General features: G+C 33.7%; 1 protein-coding gene across 11 annotated transcripts in view; it reads left to right on the top strand.

Annotated features, from left to right (window-relative positions):
• Positions 1-20426, top strand: part of WRN (Werner syndrome RecQ like helicase) — a 127888-nt gene that overhangs the window by 48371 nt on the left and 59091 nt on the right. For all 11 annotated transcript variants that reach the window (XM_021075787.1, XM_021075790.1, XM_021075783.1 and 8 more), the window contains 9 exons: positions 533-956; positions 2942-3022; positions 5393-5528; positions 6778-6853; positions 8893-8960; positions 9243-9351; positions 9952-10020; positions 15135-15217; positions 18879-18985. In XM_021075787.1, the coding sequence (XP_020931446.1) occupies positions 533-956; positions 2942-3022; positions 5393-5528; positions 6778-6853; positions 8893-8960; positions 9243-9351; positions 9952-10020; positions 15135-15217; positions 18879-18985 (1153 nt within the window). The remainder of the gene's footprint in view (positions 1-532; positions 957-2941; positions 3023-5392; positions 5529-6777; positions 6854-8892; positions 8961-9242; positions 9352-9951; positions 10021-15134; positions 15218-18878; positions 18986-20426) is intronic.

Genomic DNA, 20426 nt, shown 5'->3' with positions numbered 1-20426 from the left:
AACAAAGTTTTAGTGTGTAAATCTTTAATTTCAGGTTCTTTGTAACAAGTCTACAGCATTACTTCACTTACTTAGGTTACACCTTTAAACCAGGGGCGAACATAAAATAATACAGCCACAATACATGCCATAAGTATGAATTGAGGCTCATTGAACTGCATTTCCAGTGGAGTGCATGAAGCCACATCCAGAGCATATTTGCTTTTCATTTATAAATATAGTTTGACAAGCTTGGAGATCTCTTTAACATGAAGGCCAAGTATGGATAAGGAATGACACCATAAACAGTTAATTTAGGATTAAACAGCATGGGCAGTTGGTAAGCACCCAAGTCAGCTGCTGAATGTGGAAGTACCTTGCTGTACTAGAGAGTACCCTAGAGGCTATAGACTTGTAGTGGGTATAAAGGGGATATGAAAAACAACTGTGTGTCCTTTTTAAGTAAAAGTCTCTTCTCTGTAAAAAGCATTACAACTTGTCTATATAGTTAACACAATTAAAGTTGAATTCACCTTTCTTAATTTTTTTTTAGGGTTTCTATGCTATTGAAGGATATTTCAGAAAATCTGTGTTCATTGAGGAAGATGATATTTGGTTCTACTGGAAATGAACTGAGTCCCATCAGTAGTTTTCACTTATTACCATTGCAAGAGCCAACTGCTAGTAAAGTACAACAGAAACAAATTACAATATATGATTTTTTTACTAAAGTTAGAGATGAGGCATGGCACAGAACACTTGATAATTTAATTAAACATGGTGGAGAAAATGTCCTTGGAAATGAAGCTAATCAAGAAGATGGATTTGAAACTGGACTAGAAGAAGACAATGAGCTGAAAGAGAACACAGAAAGAGTTTGTTTGATGTCATTAGATATTACGGAATATGAACTGCAACTTTTGGAACAAGAGGCTAAGGAAAAAAATCTTAGTAATATTACTTCCAGCTCTCCTGAGGTACTAAATAAAGAGAAAACATTTTTTATGCACTGATTGTGGTTGGCTGATTTTTTTCTGTAGCAGGGCAGATAGTAAATATTTCAGGCTCTTCAGGCAACACAGTTCCGTTTTAACTACCCAGTTCTGCCAATTCAGTGTAAAAGCAGTTGTAGGCAAATGGCCTGTCCATGTTTCAATAAAGCTTTATTCACAGAAGTGAAAGTGGGCTGGGTTTGGCTTGTGAGCCATAGTTTGCTACTCCTGATTTAGTATAGTATAATAAGCAGCATTTTATAGTGCAAAGATTTTTAGTGTCAATACACATTTGTTATAATTTCCTTAGTGTTTCTCCTGTTTTTTACTTAATATATACCTGTTCTTAGGGATTCCCTACATATCTACTAGAGTTTACTATTCCAAACTTGAGTTTCGAAATTACTTTTTTTCTTCATATTGATGTTCTTTACTTGATATTCTGGGAGGATTTCTCATAAACTAATGTTTTTGCTTGACACTAACTTTTATTGTCATCTAGAATCAGTAACCTATGTCTTTTTCTTGATAGATTATTGTTAAACATTCTATATTTTCTCTCAAGTTCATGTTTAGATTTCTAATTATTGTGTTCTGATTGATGAGTTTAATTTGTGAGATTATGTTTTTATACTGGCTACTTTAAGCATATTTTTTGAAATAGTGAAATTTTAATAGAGAAATCACTGTGTTTCTCTTATTGTGAAGACAAAAAGACATATTAGCTGTATACTATTTATCCCATTAAAAAATTACCTGTTTTTGGTAGAATTTTATCAACTTCCTTTTATAAAAACTAAGTTTTAAATTTTTAAAATTAGTTTTGAAAGACATTTAGCGGGATTTTTTTCCTCAGTGTTCTAATGACAGAGTCTCAGTATTTCTCTATATTTGGTAACTATATTAGCAATCACTTCTGTAAGTATATAGATGTGTTTTATTTTAACATTTTCAAACCGTTATCATACCAACCTTTTGTAAAACAGATTTCCCTTTTGGGAAATATCTTTTGTTAATACCTGCATTAACTTTTGTCTTTATAGAGATTTCGTATCACTTCAAAGTGATATATTTCATAAATTATACAGAATTATGATCAGGATTTCATGATTTGACTGACGTCTTTTACCTCAATTATTGCCATTTTTTATTGTGTGATAATTATTAGCATTTAAAAATTCATTAAAGACCCCATTTAAAAAATAAGAATTTTTCTTCATATAAAACATTTAAAATCTTTTTTAAAGCTTAATTTTTGCAGGTTAATCAAGGCTGTACATCCTTTTCTTGAATTCCAGTTTAAAGATTAGATTTTCTTTTGGATTCTTCTATTTTTCTTTTGTACAGGTTCCTATCCTTGGACACTTGCATTGTGGGGTTTACCAGATTTTTGTAATTTCCTCTGATCCAAACATTGGCAATAGCTGAATAAATAACTTATCTGACTGTTTTTCAAATCATGTAGATGCTATTGTAAAGGTATTATTACAGTCATAGTAGCTTTTTGTGATCTTTTACAAAATCAATGGATATGAGAACAGCTATAGCTGTTACTGGCTTTGTACAGATTTTTTTCAATATTGCAAAGAGGTTCTTGTACTCAAAAAATTTGGGAAAAACAGTTTGAGATTTTTTTTAACCATAGTTAACTTGTCACTCCGTACTCTCATTTAGAGAGTGTGGGCTTCATTTCAAGTCTGTTTATCTTTTTATCATTCCAATTATATTTCTTTTTTTCTCTTTTTTATTTGGTTGTTTCTTTCTTTGTTTTTAGTTTATTTCTTTCTTCTATTCTCTCCCTCCCTTTCAACCTGTCATATAAATATATAAATATGTATTATAAATTTATCAGAGAAGAATAGGAAGGGTCTATAAATGTTTAGTGGATAGGAGCTTTATTTTGTTGAAAAGAGGGTATAGAGTCAATTATACTGGATATTAATGTTTGACGTGCTTTTTTTTTTTTTAAGCATTTGTCTTCCAAGGACAACGAAGAGGATATATCTTATGTAATTGAGAGTGATGAAGATTTAGAAATGGAGATGCTTAAGGTATGTTTAAAATTATGGAAAATTAGTTCCAGTTCTATCCATGGGACATTAATTAAGTAAACTATTACGTATTTCTAAACAAGTCCCACCACAATGAGATTGCTATCTCTTATGTAACATTAGATTTTGTTTTCCATTTCATATTTCTTTTTTCTTTCATTCTTTTTTTTAAAGCTGCACCTGTGACATATGGAAGTTCCCTGACAGGGGTTGAACTGGAGCTGTAGCTGGGGCTTACACCACAGCCATGGCAATACCAGATCTGAGCTGCATCTTTGACCTATACTGTGGCTTACAGCACTCCAGATCCTTAACCCTGAGCGAGGCTAGAGATCAAACCTGCATCTTCACAGAGACAACTTCAGGTCCTTAACCCTCTGAGTCACAACGGGAACTCCCATTTTATATTTCTTTCTCTCTTCATATGGTCTGTGAATAATGTTGCAGAGGTAGTGTAACTAATTTTATGTACTAGAAGATATAAAATATGTTTTCTGTTCCCTCTTAGTTTACTTTCTTTTAATCTTTTCCTCGAACATGGGTAGTGATTCAGTTCTCCAGTATTGAAATAGGTTTCTCTTCCCATCCATGTATATCCACCTTTATTTGGCAGTTCTGTTTTTTTATATTCCATATTCTTCTTTACTTTCTTTGGTTTTATTTGCTGTGGATGTTTTCTATTTATTATATATATATATAATTTTCTGATGTTTTAAATGGTTCAGTTTTCTCCTATTATCAAAGTTGAAAGTATTATTTTATAATATACATATTTTCTACATTTTTACTCATCCTCCAATTTCTTTGTCTGGTCTTATGAACCAAGGATGTACAATAAGAAAAAAACTAAAAAAAAAAAAAAAAAAAAAAGCTAAATTTAGTGAAAAATGAAGAAAAACACAGAAGTTCACCATTATGCATACTTTGTAGTCCTCATCTTTCAGTTGATGTGATTTTTCTTTTTATGAAATAAGAATACGTTCCTGATTCTTTAGTTTTGAGAGTGTAGTGGGTAGTGATTATGAATGTAGATTCTGAATGCAAATGTGGGTTCAAATTCTAGCTTCTTCCTTTATTAGACTTTGGATAAGTTTCTTAGCTTTTTGTAATTGTTGTTTTGTTTGTTTGTTTTTTGGTTTTTTGCTTTTTAGGGCCACACCCACGGCATATGGAGGTTTCTAGGCTAGGGGTCTAATTGGAGCTACAAGCTGCTGGCCTACACCACAGCCACAGCAATGCCAGATCTGAGCCGTGTCTGCGAACTACACCATAGCTCATGTACCATGATGGGAACTCCCAGTTGTAATTGTTTTTAAGGTGTTACTTATGAAGAGTTTACTAAGGAGCCTAGCATTTCCTAAGTGTTTAGTAAATATTAGGTAACAGGAATAAAAAGAATGTAAATAAGAACTCATACTCCTTTAATGATCAACCATTTCTCTGAGGAGTACTATTGAAATAGTGCATTTATAGGAAACTTGCAGATATCTACAAGTTTATATTATATATTGAACTTCTTAGAAGGCAACCTGATCCTCATCTGAGAGAACTTTTTTCCAAAATATTTTCTAAGTATGGTTGTTGATTAGAAGAAAAAATCAGGAAGAGAATTGCTTTTTTTTCCTTTTCTAGTCCTGAAATGAGTACACTTTTACAAAAAACTTTTAAACTTATTAGATGGAAGGTTTACTGTAAAGAGAAAATCAGAACTGTGGTTTAATAATGCTTCCTGTTATTTCTCAGTGAGAAATTTTACAAATGAAGCAATACTGAAACATCCTCAGGTTTGTTGAAGACTAGATTATCTAATCTTCATTTGGGGAGGAAATCAGATATCAAGCCAAAATGACAACAAATAAACTTTATTCCACATTGGTAATATTACTTTCCTAAAATTATTTGAATCTTTTTGTTTTGTTTTGACAATTCCAAAAACACATTTATTGTTTGCTTATAGTTTAAACCTTATGCTTACTCAAAAAGAATGTGACTGACACGTGATATAGAGAGGTTTATTACAAAAATAAAAACCCAGATCTACCACTTGTGAATTGAAAACATTCAATTATGATAAAGAAAAAATAATCTAGATTCAAAATTTATGATAATTTTCCCCAGGGGCAGTTCATTATATGCTATTAATGAATCCTCTTTATGCTGGCAGCATTCCATCTTTGGCTTTGTGCCTTAGAAACCATTCTTGTGCACATATTTAAACTGGAGCACACATGTTCTTTTGTGGTATTGCTTGCACATCTGCCAGCTTTGAACAAAATTGTAGGCTCTGTTAATAATACTTCTTTTGTGTTTGCTGAAAAAGATACAAAACTGTCAATGATTTTGCTGTTAAAAATTCTTTTAAACGTTCAGTCTTTAGAAAATCTAAATAGTGGCACAGTAAATCCAAATCATACAAAATGCAGAGAAATGGAAGGAAATCTGGGTCTTCCTTTGGAAGAAGATGAAGATGAGAATGAAGCTGTTGTAGAGGAAGAAGAAGAAGAAGGTAAGCACTATGATGTTTGAAATGACTCATCTCTGATAACCTACCATTGATTTTAAATTAGGGTCCAGGTTTTAAACATTTTGGAGGTCAAGGATTTTGTGACATGTAGTTAGTTAGGCCCTAAAACCTTGTCATTAAATCCCTCGGTGCTTTGGTCTTCATAGAGCACAGTCTTACTATTTAGAAAGTAAAGTAATAGAAGTGTTGTGTCATATGGTGAACAAGGTGACATGAAACTTTTCATCTGGAATTTTATATTTTGTTTGTCAAAATCATAAAAAAATCATTAATAAGAACTCATAAGTTAATTACTTATATTAAACATTATTATTACAAATAGCATAGATGCATAATATCTATCCTTCAGGGGCTTATTACTTAAAACAAATGGCACAATATCAAATACCAACATGGACTGATTTTCATCCTGTCTATGCCAACTCTAGTAAAGAATCCACTAAATAAATCTTCTATAATTTAAGTGTGAGTGATGTTATTCATTATGACAAGCCGTGGCGTCTTCTCATAGAGTGGAACTCTCTGGAGCTAGATTTCATCAATGTTATAATGGGGAAAATTTAAAATACATTTTGTAGGTGGGAAGTAGATGAAAATTTTTAGGAAGTTTTTTTCTTTTGTTTTCTTATATTCAATTGGGACAAATATTCATTTGTTTAGTGATGAATTATTTTGATTCTTTTGCTTTGCTCTTTCCTGGCTATTTATGAACCCCTATACCTGATAAAAAAATGAAAATTAGTGGGGTAAAATTAACATAGTTCCATTCTGCTATGCAGTTGGAATTTTGGTCAGAGATTTTGTGGAGTGGTAATTAAAGTGGAGATTTGTTTTTATCTATAGATTTTATTTGTGACAGTAATGTGATTACTGCTTACTATTAATAGAAAGTAGGTTATATTTTGAAATTGGATTAGTGTTTTGCTTGCCATAGGTGGCTCTAAATGTAAGTTTTTAGAAGTATAGCAAGTTTCAAAGCATTTTTTGGGAGGGAGCTGGCAAAATGAATCACAACAAAGTTCTAATCCTTAGTATTAGGTAATTAATTTAAGGTTTACCTGAAGTCATGACTGGTAGCCAGAGGACAAAATTGGCTGAATGTAAAAGACTGAACAGTGACCTTTGATGCCTACTACTATTTTCTTTAAAAGAAGTCTGTCAAATAAACTTATTGCCTCTCACTTTGTGCACTTCTATTTTCACATAAATGCCCATTTTACCTTATTTTAAGACTACTTGTTACCAGAACCTACCGCAAAGCAAATTAATTGCCTCAAGACATACTTTGGCCATTCCAGTTTTAAACCGTGAGTATAATCTCAGTTAATTAAATTGCATATTTACTATTTCCTTCACAAGAAAGGCAAATAATCCATCCATTTAACAGGAAAAGTACAACTTCATTTTAGTTTATACATGCCACATTGTAATTTTTCTGAGTGACTATAAAATTATTTTGAAGTAATTTTTATGTAAAATTCATGTCTGCAGATTGTTTTTATAAGTGAGGAAAATGGTTTTCCATACTATAGAGAGCTCTGGGTAGAAACTAGTTTAAGTACATTAATAAATTAATCTTAATGTTGACTTATATTTTATTAAATAAGTATCTGTGTGCCTGTTTTGTGCATCTTACTGTGCAAAGCATGTTGATGTAGTACAAATTCATAAGACAGTAGTTTTGAAAATGGTGATAATCATATCATTTTTAACATAGTCAAATATATTTACATCCAAGGGGGTACATTTATAAGTATTAAAATGAGATGAATACAAACTAAATGAAGAACAAGTAAATTTGAATAAAACTCTACATTTATTTATTTATATTTTTAAATTTTGTGGGGTTTTTTTGAATTTAAAATTTAATTCGTGGAAGCATTTCTTTCCTTTTTCCTTTTGACCTTAAAAAATTTTTTTAATTGAACTATGTCCTACACATAGAAAAATGCACATAAGTGTTTATATAAATGAATTTTTACCAAGTAGGCACTCAGTGTAACCAGCATTTAGATAAGAAAGAATAGATCATTATCAGCATACTAGAAAATCACTTTTCCAATTGATTTTCCCCTCAACATTTTATTAAAAGAAATTTCAAAGATATAGTAAAGTTGAAAGGTTTTTTTTTACTATGAATAACTGTATATTCATCATTAACTCATTGTTAACATTTTATTGTACTTGCTTTATCACATATTATCTCTCTATCTACTTTTCAATCTATTCTGTTTTTAAAATGTATCACAAGTATAGACTCCTTGCTCTTCCCTCTAAGTATTTCAGCATGTAAGTCATTAACTATAGTTATTTTTAATTTTTTAATTTTAATTTTTTGCTTTTTAGAGCTGCACCTGTGGCATAAGGAAGTTCCCAGGCTAGGGGTTGAATCCAAGCTGCAACTGCCGGCCTAAACCACAGCCACAGCAACAGCAACATGTGATCCAAACCACATCTGCGACCTACACCACAGCTCATGGCAATACCAGATCTTTAACCCACTGAGTAAGGCAAGGAATTGAACCTGCATCTTCATGGATACCAGTTGGGTTTGTTACCACTGAGCCACAACTGGAACTCTTATGTTTTATTTATTTTTTTACTTTAAAGCTAACATTTACACACAGGGAAATGGTCTATCCTTAAGTGTTTAACATTTGCAGATCTTAAGTGTACATGCACACACCCATGTAACTTAAATCCTTTTTAAAATATGGACTATTATAGTCACTCCAGAAATTTCCTTCATTTCCGTCTTCAATCATTCCTTGCACCTAGAGCATTTCTCTTATTTATTTTATATTATTTTTATTTATTTATTTATTTTTGTCTTTTTGCCTTTTCTAGGGCCGCTCCCGTTGCATATGGAGGTTCCCAGGCTAGGGGTTGAAGCCAGAGCCACAGCAATGCAGTGTCCGAGCCGCATCTGCAAACTACACCACAGCAACGCCGGATCCTTAACCCACTGAGCAAGGCCAGGGATTGAACCTGCAACCTCATGGTTCCTAGTCGGATTTGTTAACCACTGAGCAACCACAGGAACTCCTCTTATTTATTTTAAGTCAGTGATATTTGTTGAATACCTCAGATGAAGCTTGGAATTTATTTTATACTTTGGATATATAAAATAAAACTTAATACATATACAGTAGAAATCCTACTTGTTCAGTCAGCTTGAATGGGAGGTTGGTCAAATGGGGCTTTTGTTTTAAAGTTCTAGGGTCCATATATTTTTATTGAAGCTCAAAAATGTAAAAAAAATTCTAGGGGAAATGAAAAAATTAAATGGGTTTCCCTTGGGTTTCTTTTTGATAAAACAGACAGCTTTTTGCTTTTCATTCTCCAGGGTTCAGTGGAAAGTGATTCATTCCATATTGGAAGAAAGAAGAGATAATGTTGTTGTCATGGCAACTGGTAAGTTGTACTCAAGCAAATAACCTAATCTTTTAAAAAAATAAAACTTAAAGGTTTTGAAATGCTTCATCTTTCCTTAAACTCTCAAAATACAAATACGTATACAGATGGTATAAAATATAGAAGAGAGGGAGCTGAGGATAGATGCTCACATTTATTGTATGAATTAGCTCTTTGGAAGGTAGCACAGTAGTGGTCACCATCTATCTCATATACGTACATTGTAAGAGGAAATCAAAGCACCAAGTTTTATTTCTCTGAGTGTATTATTTTTATTTTAAGGGTATGGAAAGAGTTTGTGCTTCCAGTACCCACCTGTCTCTGTAGGTGGGATTGGCCTTGTCATCTCTCCCCTTATTTCTTTGATGGAAGACCAAGTGCTCCAGCTTGAGTGAGTAATGGTTTCATTGCCACATTACCACCCCTCCCTTTTTTTCTTCCTGTGAAGAAATTATTTGATTTATCATGTATGTTAAAATCTAGTTCCCAGTGACACAGAAGTGTTGCTTTATCTGTTAGTAATAAATGGTACTTTATAATAAATGATACTCTTGCACTAGAGCTTACTTTTTTCCTAGAGTTCTAGAAAACTCTATTCGAGGCTACCAGATAGCCCTAATAAAAAATTTTTTAAGAGCAAACTTTAATGCCAGTTTACACTGCATATGGCCAATTTCTCTTCTCCTTTGGTTACCCTTCTTTAGTTTGCTTTGTAGTATGTAAGTGGAAGTGTATTTTTTAGTTGTGAAAAAAAATTTAGATCTCTTTAACTTGAGCTTGCAATCTTTTGCAGTCTTTTTGAAAAACATACCTCAGCAATCTATCTTCTAATACAGCCCTTGAAGGAATTTATCAAATTAGTGAGTTACAAAAAGAGATTGCAAAGAAGAGAATGTATGACATTATATTTCTTTGCTCCTTCTCACTTAAAAACGAACTTGACATGTGTAGTGTGTACATGGTTCCAAAATATTTGTTTTTTTTCTTACAGAATGTCCAACATTCCAGCTTGTTTTCTTGGATCAGCACAGTCAAAAAATGTTCTAGAGGATATTAAATTGTAAGTAATTTGTATGATTTCTTATCATGTGATCAGGTGTCTGTGGTATGTAGGAGGGTTTTTTACACAAAAAATTTTTGTTTAATGCATGGGCAGGGAGTTCCTGTTGTGGCTCAGGGGATTAAGAACCTGACTAGTATCCATGAGCATGTGGGTTCGATCCCTGGCCTTGCTCAGTGGGTTAAAGATCTGGCATTGCTGTGGCTGTGGTGTAGGCTGGCAGCTGTAGCTCTGATTGGACCCTTAGCCTGGGAACTTCCATATGCCGCGTGTGCAGCCTTAAAAAGCAATAAATAAATAAATAAATAGACAAAATGTATATAATTTTAAAATGTACTTTCTTTTTATAGTATATTATAGAACTCTTAATTTAAAAATTTTCAAACTCATATAAGCCTATATTCAGTTCTTAGAGTAGAAGGCTAGCATTATGATCATAGAATTTTAAAATTTTGGTTTTGGAAAAGATCTTGGAGAGTATCAGTTTTGTTTCATTTTACAGATGAGAAAACCAAGGCCCAGAGAAAGAATAGGCCCAAAGTCACCCAATGAATTAAGGGCTGAGCAGGGACTGGATTCTTAGATCTTTTGCCCCACCAATCCTGTCATAACATAATTCCTAACAAGAATAATGTCTCAAGTGTTTGTGCATATATATATATTAACCTATATTAACATATATATATATATATATATATTTATAAAAACTTACACACATCAACGTGCATTTACTGAGTTTTGATAAATGCATACAAATAGGTAACCCAAACCCCTAGCCAGATGTAGAATATTATTGTCACTCCAGGGAGTCTCTTCATGTTCTTTCTCAGTCTGTCCTTCTATTCACTATCCGAAAGCAAACCACAGTTCTGTGTTTTCTACCATGCTTTTGTTTTGTCTGTCCTAGAACTTCATATAGAGGAAGTCATGCCATGGAAACTCTTTTGTTTAACATTTCCTTTGTTCAGCACCATATTTGGAGAATTCCCCATGTTCTTACAAGTATCAGTGGTATTATTTTGTTATATGAAATTAACACAATTTGTTTTTTCATTTACTTATTAGTAGTTATTTCTAGTTTTAGACAATTATTCATAAAGTTGCTATGAATATTCCTATAAAATCTTTTTTTGAACGAGTGTTTGCTTTTCTCCTTAAACATTTTAATCACCTTTATTGAGATATAATTGACATACAAAAAACTTTACATACTTAAAATGTGTAATTTGATAAGTTTTGACATAAAAACACCCATGAAACCATCTCTACAATCCAGATAATAAACACAAAGTAAACTTCTCTCCAAAGTTTACTCAGACCTTTTTGCAATCCTTTCCTCCCACCTTTCTCTGCCTTCTCCACCGCACTCACTAGGTGACTACTGATCTGCTTTGTGTATATGTTAGCTGCTGTAGATTAGCTTATGTTTTCTAAAATTGTATATAAGCTGAATCAGTCATACAGTATGTACTCTCTTTTTTTTTGTCTGGTTTAAATCACACAGCCTAATTATTTTGAGATTCATCCATGTTGTTACATGCATCAATAATTCATTTCTTTTTATTGCTAACTAATTACATCTATGGATATGCCATAATTTATCTGTTCACCTGTTGATAGGCATTTGGATTATATCCAGTTTGGGGCTATTCCAATAAAGCTTCTATGAATATTTGTATACAAGTCTTTGCATGCATATATATTCTCACATCATTGGTATAAACCAAGTAATGAAATGACTAGGTCATGTGGTGGACAGTTGTCTAACTTTTTTTTCTAATTGAGGTAAATTTACATAATACAAAATTGACCATTTTGGAGTTCCCATTGTGGTGCAGTGGAAACAAATCTGACTGGTATCCGTGAGGATGTGGGTTTGATCCCTGGCCTGGCTCAGTGGGTTGGGGATCCAGTGTTGCTGTGAGCTGTGGTGTAGGTCATAGTCATGGCTCAGATCCCAAGTTCCTGTGGCTGTGGTGTAGCCTGGTAGCTTAGCTCTAATTGGACCCCTAGCCTGGGAACTTCCATATGCCACAAGTAGAAAACCTCCAAAAAAGCAAAAAAAAAAAAAAAAAAGCAAAGTTCACCATTTCAGTCATCTTAAAAATGTGAAGTTCAGTGATTTTTAGGATGTTCACAATGTTGTGCAACTATCACCACTATCAAAACATTTTTATCATCACCTCCCATCCCCCGCAAAACCTCCATATCACAAGGCAGTCACTCCCCATTGTCTCTCCCCCACCCGCTTCCAACCACTAACCTAATTTCTGTTTCAATGCTTTGTTTAGTTAGGATATTTCATATAAATGGGTTCATATAGTATGTGCCCTTACGTGTCTGGCTTCTTTCACTTAGCATAATGTTATCAGTACTTCTTTCTGTGGATGAATAATATTCCATTGTGTGACATACCATATTTTATTCATTCATCATTGATTCAACACTTAGGTTATTTTCACATTTTGGCTGTTATGATTAATGGTACTATGAATATTTGCGTACACATTTTTATGTGAACATATGTTTTCAGTTCTTTTGTGTGCACGCCTAGGAGTAGTATCTCTGAGTCATATGTTGAATATGTGTTAACTTTGAGAAACTGCCAGGCATTTTGAAAGTGGTTGTACTGTTTTACATTCTCATCAGCAGTGTCTTAGAGTTCCATTTCCTCTGCCATCACATGCTATGGCCAGTCTTTAATTTTAGCCATTCTAATAGTATGTTAATGTGCTTTAAATTTGCATTTCCCTAATGACTAATGATGTTGAGCATTTTTTCATATACTTATTAGCCATCTGTATATCTTCAAGGAAGTGTTTATTCACATCTTTTGCTCATTCTTGTTTTTTCCTTATGAGTTTTGATAGTAATTTATATATTCTGAATATAAATCTTTAATATATGATTGGCAAACATTTTCTTAGTTTATGACTTTTTTTTTTTCTTTTTAGGACACACCCACAGCATATGGAGGTTCCCAGGCTAGGGGTCAAATCAGAGCTGTAGCTGCTGGCCTACGCTACAGCCACAGCAACGCAGGATCCGAGCCAGTGTCTGCTATCTACACCTCAGCTCTAGCAATGCCAGATCCTTAACCCACGGAGCAAGGCCAGGGATCGAACTAGCGCCCTCATGGATGCTAGTCAGATTCGTTTCCACTGAGCCATGACGGGAACTCCAAGTTTATGACTTTTCATTCTCTTTAACAGCTTTTTTGAAGAGCAGCCATTTTTCATTTTGATAATGTCCAATTTGTCAATTTGTTCTTTCTTGGATTTTGCTTTTGCTGTTACTTTTTGGTGCCTCACTCAAGATTACAAAAATTTTCTTTTATGTTTTGTTATAGTTTTGTTTAGATTTATGGCCTATTTTGGGTAAATTTTGTATATTGTACCAGGTATTGAGTACAATTCTTCCTCCCTTCCTTCCTTCCTTTTTTCATAGGGATATGCATTTGTCCTAGCTCCATTCATTGAAAAGACTATCCTTTCTTCACTGTATTGCCTTTGCACCTTTGTCAAAAATAAATTGAATAAATATATGTGGGTTTATTGCTACACTCTCTATTTTCTGTTATATCAATCTCTTTGTCTGCTTGGATTGTAAGCTTTGGAATCAGGGAGTACAAGTCTTCCAATTTTGTTCTTTCAGAGTTTTTTTTTCCTCTTCTGGGTCCTTTGTGTTTCCGTAAGTATTTCAGAATCACCTTTTCAGCTAAAATGCCAGCAGGGATTTGATTGGGTTTACATTGAATCTAGATATCTAAAGAATTCCACTCATGGCTCAGTGGAAACGAATCTGACTAGCATCCATGAGGGTGCCAGTTTGATCCCTGGCCTTACTCAGAATTTACAGTTCTTACTGTTTTACACTGAAGAAGCTGAGGCACCCTGGAGTTACGTAATTGCCTAAGATCTCTTGGGTTGAAAGAGGTAGAACTGAGATTCAAACCTGGACAGTCTAGCATCAGAGCTAATTATTTATACTATTTCCTGTGTTAATTAGAATACTGAGTTAATTTCATGAGATTAAAAGCATATCTATTTTATTCTTAAGTGTTTTGTTCCTAATTCCTGGTGGAAGGACCACATCTGGCACACAATAGAGTAAATATTTCAAAGTCTTTTCATATTTCATTGCTTCATTTTATTTAACTTGATCTATGTCCTCACTTGGTAGAATGGAAAAGAGACTCTATATACATATTTTGCCCTAGCCCTAACCTTTGTTGCAAACATTGTCTTAATTAGGATTCTGTCTGCCCAGAATAGAGATCAGTCAGGCTAGTTTAAGCAAATGTTGAATTTTATATTAAGAATACAAGGCTGTCTTGTGAATTCCTCTGAAAAGAAATTAGCCAGCTCTCAGGAGGAGACTAGAATGGGTATTAAAAATATACTACGGCTTTCGTTTTATCTGTAGCTGCTGCGTGTCTTCCTCATTCTTCTCTCTGAGGAAGTAAGCATTCTCTGCTTTTCTAGTCATAAAGTAGATTGCTCTGCAGCTTCTTCGTCTTCTTCTTTTTTTTTTTTTTTTAAACATGTTACAGGTCTTCCTACTTGGAGACTGGTTATTTCTTGGTCAGATCCCTGATTCTAGGATAGAGACTAAGTGACTTGACTTTCATACGCTTTGAATCTCATATCCAAGAAGATGTAGGCAAGAGAGCAGAATACACAGGAGAAGCATGGGTACTGTGGGTTTAATCATGGAGAAAGAATCAAGGGTAGGCTAATGGGTTGTAGTTCTCCAAGAGGGTGGTAAGTGGGTGGATTTCTAACACATAAAAGGTTTTCTGTAGGCTTGATCATTTAACTAAAGCACTATAGTTTTGAGGCCAAACTGCTGGTAAGTAGAAGTTGGCTTCCAGTGGCACCTTAATGCCGAGTACTCCCTGACTGGTATTGCAGTGTTTTATTTTGATGCATTGAATTGAAATCAAAGAGCCAATATATGTGGATATATACACATATATAACGTTCATTTTGCTTTTAGTAGGTAGCATAATGTATTATTTAAAAATTTATCAGGTGTTATGGTTTTCAGTTGTATTCTTTAGGTGATTGTTTTTGTATTTTCTTTCCTGTTTCTTTCTTTCTTTGTTTTTACAGAGGAAAATACCGCATTGTATACTTAACTCCAGAATTCTGTTCAGGTAACTTGGACCTACTCCAGCATCTTGAAGCTAATATTGGTAAGTGGTACGACAGAATCTGTAAGTATTTATTAAATTGAGATATTCTTTAAACTTATGGATCAATATCAGATTTCACTGCTCTTAGGGTTTATTTTAAATCTGCTCTCTCCTCCAGGAAATCTCTGCCTCTCCAATTTGGTGTCTCTCTTGTCCTATCCCATAGTACCCCATAATTCCTTCTTCCATAGAAATTAGGCTCCTGCATTATAATTACCTGTTTATATATCTTTTCTTCTGCTAGACTGTAAACTTTTCAGGGAAAAATGCTGTTATTATTTACTTATATTTCCTTAGTTCAGTGACTGGCACATTGTAGGCATTTAAATATATTATTGGTAGAGTTTCCTGGTGGCTCAATGGGTTAAGGATCCAATGTTTTTACTGCTGTGGGTCACTGCTGTGGCGTGGGTTCAGTCCCTGGCCCTGGAACTTCTGCATGCCACAAGTGCTGCTGAAAAAATATTGTTGAATCTTAAATTCTGTGAAATTATAATTCCCCCCTTTTCATAGTCTGAATCCAAATTGAATCAATGTAGTGGTTCTCTATCCTGTTGTTCATGAGAATCGCTGTTCAGACTTTAGAAAAATACAGGATCCTCCAGCCTTGAAAATTGTGATTTAGTGCTGTCAGCATCCAGTTTGTTTCAGAGGTGATTCTGATGTGTAATCAGTTTGAAACCATGATACCTTTGCTTATTTGCCTTGAGTGAGTATGATTAATTTAAAAATTAGTAAGTCAGAGTCTGTTTCCTATAAAATGTAAATATAGGCTTAGTCGCTGGCACCATTTTTTTTGTCCTTAAAACATTTTTGTCTGTTTTTTTGTTTTTCCTTTCTTGATGGTTAGGCTCTGTTGTCAGAGTTGTAATTATGGCTTCTGTTGCAATTGCACATATTTCAAACATTCAGTTGAACCAACCAATTTTAGTTTCTAAATAATATGATCTCATTTTATTATTATGTATTAAAGTAATTGTTGTAGGTAAAGTTTCTAACACTGCAATATCTCATTTGATGGTTACTTGCGTATAACTCTAGGGAAGCATTTAATAGTTGTTCTAAGAATGTAATGGAAACAAATATATGTCTTTGTAGTATATATTAGAATATCAGCAAAAGGAGTTCTCTTGTGACACAAGCAGGTTAAGGATCTGGCATTGTCGTTACTAAGGCTTGCTGTGGTACAGGTTTGATTCCTGGCCTGGGAACTTCTACATGCTCAGGTGAGGCCAAAAAAAGAATCAACAAGAGAATGATGGTGGAATTTGACATTGGATTAAATATATTATCAAAAAAGTGCATCAGTTAGCTGTTAAACTCCCTTATTGGCATTTATATTTTTGCTTTTAATGGAAAACACAATTTGCAAAGATACAAATTTGGTGTTTCTTCTGTTAGGTTGTATGAAGTTTTTATGACTATCTTACTTCAGATTAAACCCAACAACCCTAGATATATAAATTCTTTTATTGTAAAAGTTAGGGTCTATGTCCATAGTGGTCTGGATATGGATAAGCTAATCAATAATTAGCTTCAGTATTTACTTAGATCTTTTGACAGGTAGTTCTGATTCTCTAATTTATTTTTTGCATTGATTAAAATATGAACACTGCAATTATTAGAGCTGATACTCTGCATAGATAGATGAAAATGCTGTTTTTGGTTGACTGTCAGTATTGAACAAAATAGGATAAATTCTTTCTGAAATATTTTTATTTGTGGGAAATTATAGAATGTTTGCAATAGTAAATATATATATTTTTATATGTGTAGTAGTTTGACATTTAGCTAATCAGATTTATGATTTTTATGATGTGTTCTTATTTAAGTAGTATGGGTTTATAGCAGAAGCAGCAAACAGAATTTTATATAGAGACACTTTAAAAGCCTTCACACCTGGGAGTTCCCGCTGTGGCTCAGTGATAATGAACCTGACTAGTATCACTGAAGAGTCAAAAAAAAAACAAACAAAAACCCCCAAAACAGCAGACACACCTATACTTGTCTTGTTACTTTGGAAGTAAGACTTGAATGACAGGTGTGCCAAAATGAAATATGTCTTGGACCTGGTCAGACACTTGGATTTGCATATTTGAAGTTACGAATTGGCAGAAGCTTGCCTCCACTGGTTTTGAGGGATACAGTTCAGCTCCAATAAAAGCTAGTTAGTCAAACCTGTAATTTTAAGGAAGGTTTTTAAATAAGGGAGGAGCTATCATCTTAGTATTAACCTCTTCAATTTAAAATCTGGGTCATTTAGTTTCTAAAGACAAATAATTGTAATGGTAACATTGAATTTTCCCCAGCCACTCAGCAGTAAAAAGAGAATTTTAATGCTAATCAATCTGTATTTGCTCTTATTTAGTAGATTTCTTTTTTCTTTCTTTTTTTTCTTGTCCAACCTTATTGTAGTTGGTAGTCTCAATGAATTGTAATTATTTGCACGTCTGTCTTCCTCTTTTAGAGTTGTGGGCTCCCCAAGATCATGGATTGCACTTTATTAATCATTTTATTCCTAGAAAAGTGTGGGAACATAGTGAGCATTTGATAACTATAATAATAATAGTTTTTTTTTAAACTAATCTATTTTTTATTCCAGGCCCTATCTTAGCATTTTATGTGAATAACTTAATCTTCAGAGTAAAAATTTATTAGGTACTTTTATTATCTACTTTGGGAAACGACACTTGGACATTTAAGTAGCATGCTTAAGTTAGTATAAATGGTAAGCCAGGTTATGCATCTAGGTAGTCTGACTTCAGAGCACTTGGCCTTAATCACCCACTAGTGGCAAAACATTATAGATAAGTATCAAGTAGTGCTCATCCCCATTGAAGGAAAAAGTTATTATCTGTCTTAAGAATTAATTTGGTAATCAAGGGCCAAAGCCCAACTGTCATTATTTTGAAATATCTGAAGACATTTTAGTGAATGGTTATATAATAAGGCCCTCTTCTGAAATGCATTACTACACACTCTTGATTGTGGGTGTGTGGCATAGGAGTGGAGCAGACAGGTTGCAAGGCGAAGAAAGAACAAATTACATTCCTTCTTACCTACTTTGTACATAGTGTACTATTTTGTACTTAGTATTTTGTCATCCTGTCTTCCAAAACTGGCATTTCAGAAGAACTCTGCAATATAATATGCGATCAGTCATAAACAGTGATGCATTTAATCTCAGTAGAAATGTGCTGATTCTTTCTATCTCTTTTGATAGCTAATCCATGAGATAAAATTGAAAGTATTACCAAAGAGAAATAGAACAGCTCTTATTTTTAGGGCCTTATCATTGCAGATGAGTGATAGCTTTGAGGATGAATAGTAAGTAATTAATTTCTCTGAGGAATAATGATGAAATCTGAAATTCAATAAATACGTTGTTTGAAAAATACATCTTTCCCTCTTCTATCCATATGCCTTTTATCCATATATCTCCCCTCATTTAATTTATTCTCAGTAATGATTTTTTTGTCTTATCTGATGTATTTATGCTTATATTTTATATGAACCAAATACTTTGATTTGAATTATTTATTCTATTTCCTGTAATATTTATATATTCTAAGTAAGGATGGTGATGATGATTTACAGCAGTTTATAACCTTTTTTGAACTTTAATTTTCCCCATTTATATATATTTTCTTTTTTTTTATAGGTATCACAGTTATTGCTGTGGATGAGGCTCACTGTATTTCTGAGTGGGGACATGATTTTAGAAATTCATTCAGAACTTTGGGCTCCCTAAAGTCAGCACTCCCGTTGGTAAGCTTTACCAAGTGCAATGTCTTGAAGTGACTTTCTTACCGAGGGAGGGTCCGGGATTGGGGAATGGCCAAAAAGCTGACAGCTTCTCTATGGAAGGGCAAATGAATGATGTAGCAGGGGAAAGAATTTTTTAAAATCTAACCTTGGCTTCCTTCTAAGGTTGGTGTGTAATTTATAGGAATATTATAGAGCAGGAGTTGGCAAACTTTTTCTAAAAGAACCAGATAAATATTTTAGGCTTTATGGGCCACATATTTTTTTTTTTCTCTCTCTCTTTTTTTTTTTTTTTTTTTTTAACCCTTTAAAAATGTAAAAACTCTTCCTTGCTCATCAGCCATGAAGAAACAGGCTGTGGGCCAGGTTTGCCTGTGGGACATAGTTTGTGGAGTGCTGTCCTAGAACGATTAGACTCTGTGCCTTCTCAGTGATACATCATGCATGTGTCCTTTTGACTCTAATGCTGGGAAAGCATCATCACCCCTTGCGTCATATTAAAAACCGAACTATTCTAAGGGGATTTTAATGAAGCTTTTAGTATTAGAGAATTCTATGTTCTTTTCTTATTATAAAGAGCAGCAAAATTTTACATGAGTGTTCTGTACAAATGGCATGTTTTACACAAATAGGTTAAAAACTTAAAATATTGGCAACTATTTTTTATTTAATTTTGAAAATTATGGCTTCACAGGTGGTCGTAAAAAATAATGTACAGAAAAAAAAGAGTTCCTGTCATGGCTCAGTGGTTAACGAATCCGACTAGCATCCATGAGGATGCAGGTTCAGTCCCTGGTCTTGCTCAGTGGTTTAAGGATCTGCCATTGCTCTGAGCTGTGGTGTAGATTGCAGAGGCGGCTTGGATCCCGTGTTGCTCTGGCTGTGGTGTAGGCTGGTAGCTACAGCTCCGATTCAGCCCCTAGCCTGGGAACCTCCATATGCTGCAGTGCAGCCCTAAAAAGACAATAAAATAAAATAAAATACAGGGGGTTTCTACATACTGTTTCCCCAATGGTGGCATCTTGCAAAACTGCATCAAGTAGAATATTATTCTTAGTTCACTAGTTTTATAAGTGTCTCTCTCTCTGTGTGCATTGTTTTATACAGTTGTATCTCATATGTAGATTTAACTACCACTGCAATCAAGTTACAGAACTATTCCAGTACCATAAAGTTCCCTGGAGCTGTCCTTTTACAGGCACACTCACTATCCTCACTACCCCTAACCCCAACCCGTGGTGACCACTAATCTGGTCTCCATTTCTATAATTTTATTATTTTAAGAATGTTATATAAATTGAATCAGATGGTTTATTTTGGAATTGGCTTGTATAAGTAAACCTAGAAAAGGTATTAGAAATTGTTATTCTTTTGATCGTTTGTCTCCTTCACCTTCTTTACTTATTAATCATGCTTATTGAGAGCTATCTTCAATAAGGCTTCT

This window comes from Sus scrofa, chromosome 15 (genome assembly GCF_000003025.6).
Source record: "Sus scrofa isolate TJ Tabasco breed Duroc chromosome 15, Sscrofa11.1, whole genome shotgun sequence".
NCBI lineage: Eukaryota > Metazoa > Chordata > Mammalia > Artiodactyla > Suidae > Sus > Sus scrofa.
Note: the sequence above shows the minus strand (reverse complement) of the source record. Positions and strands in the feature narration are given on the sequence as shown.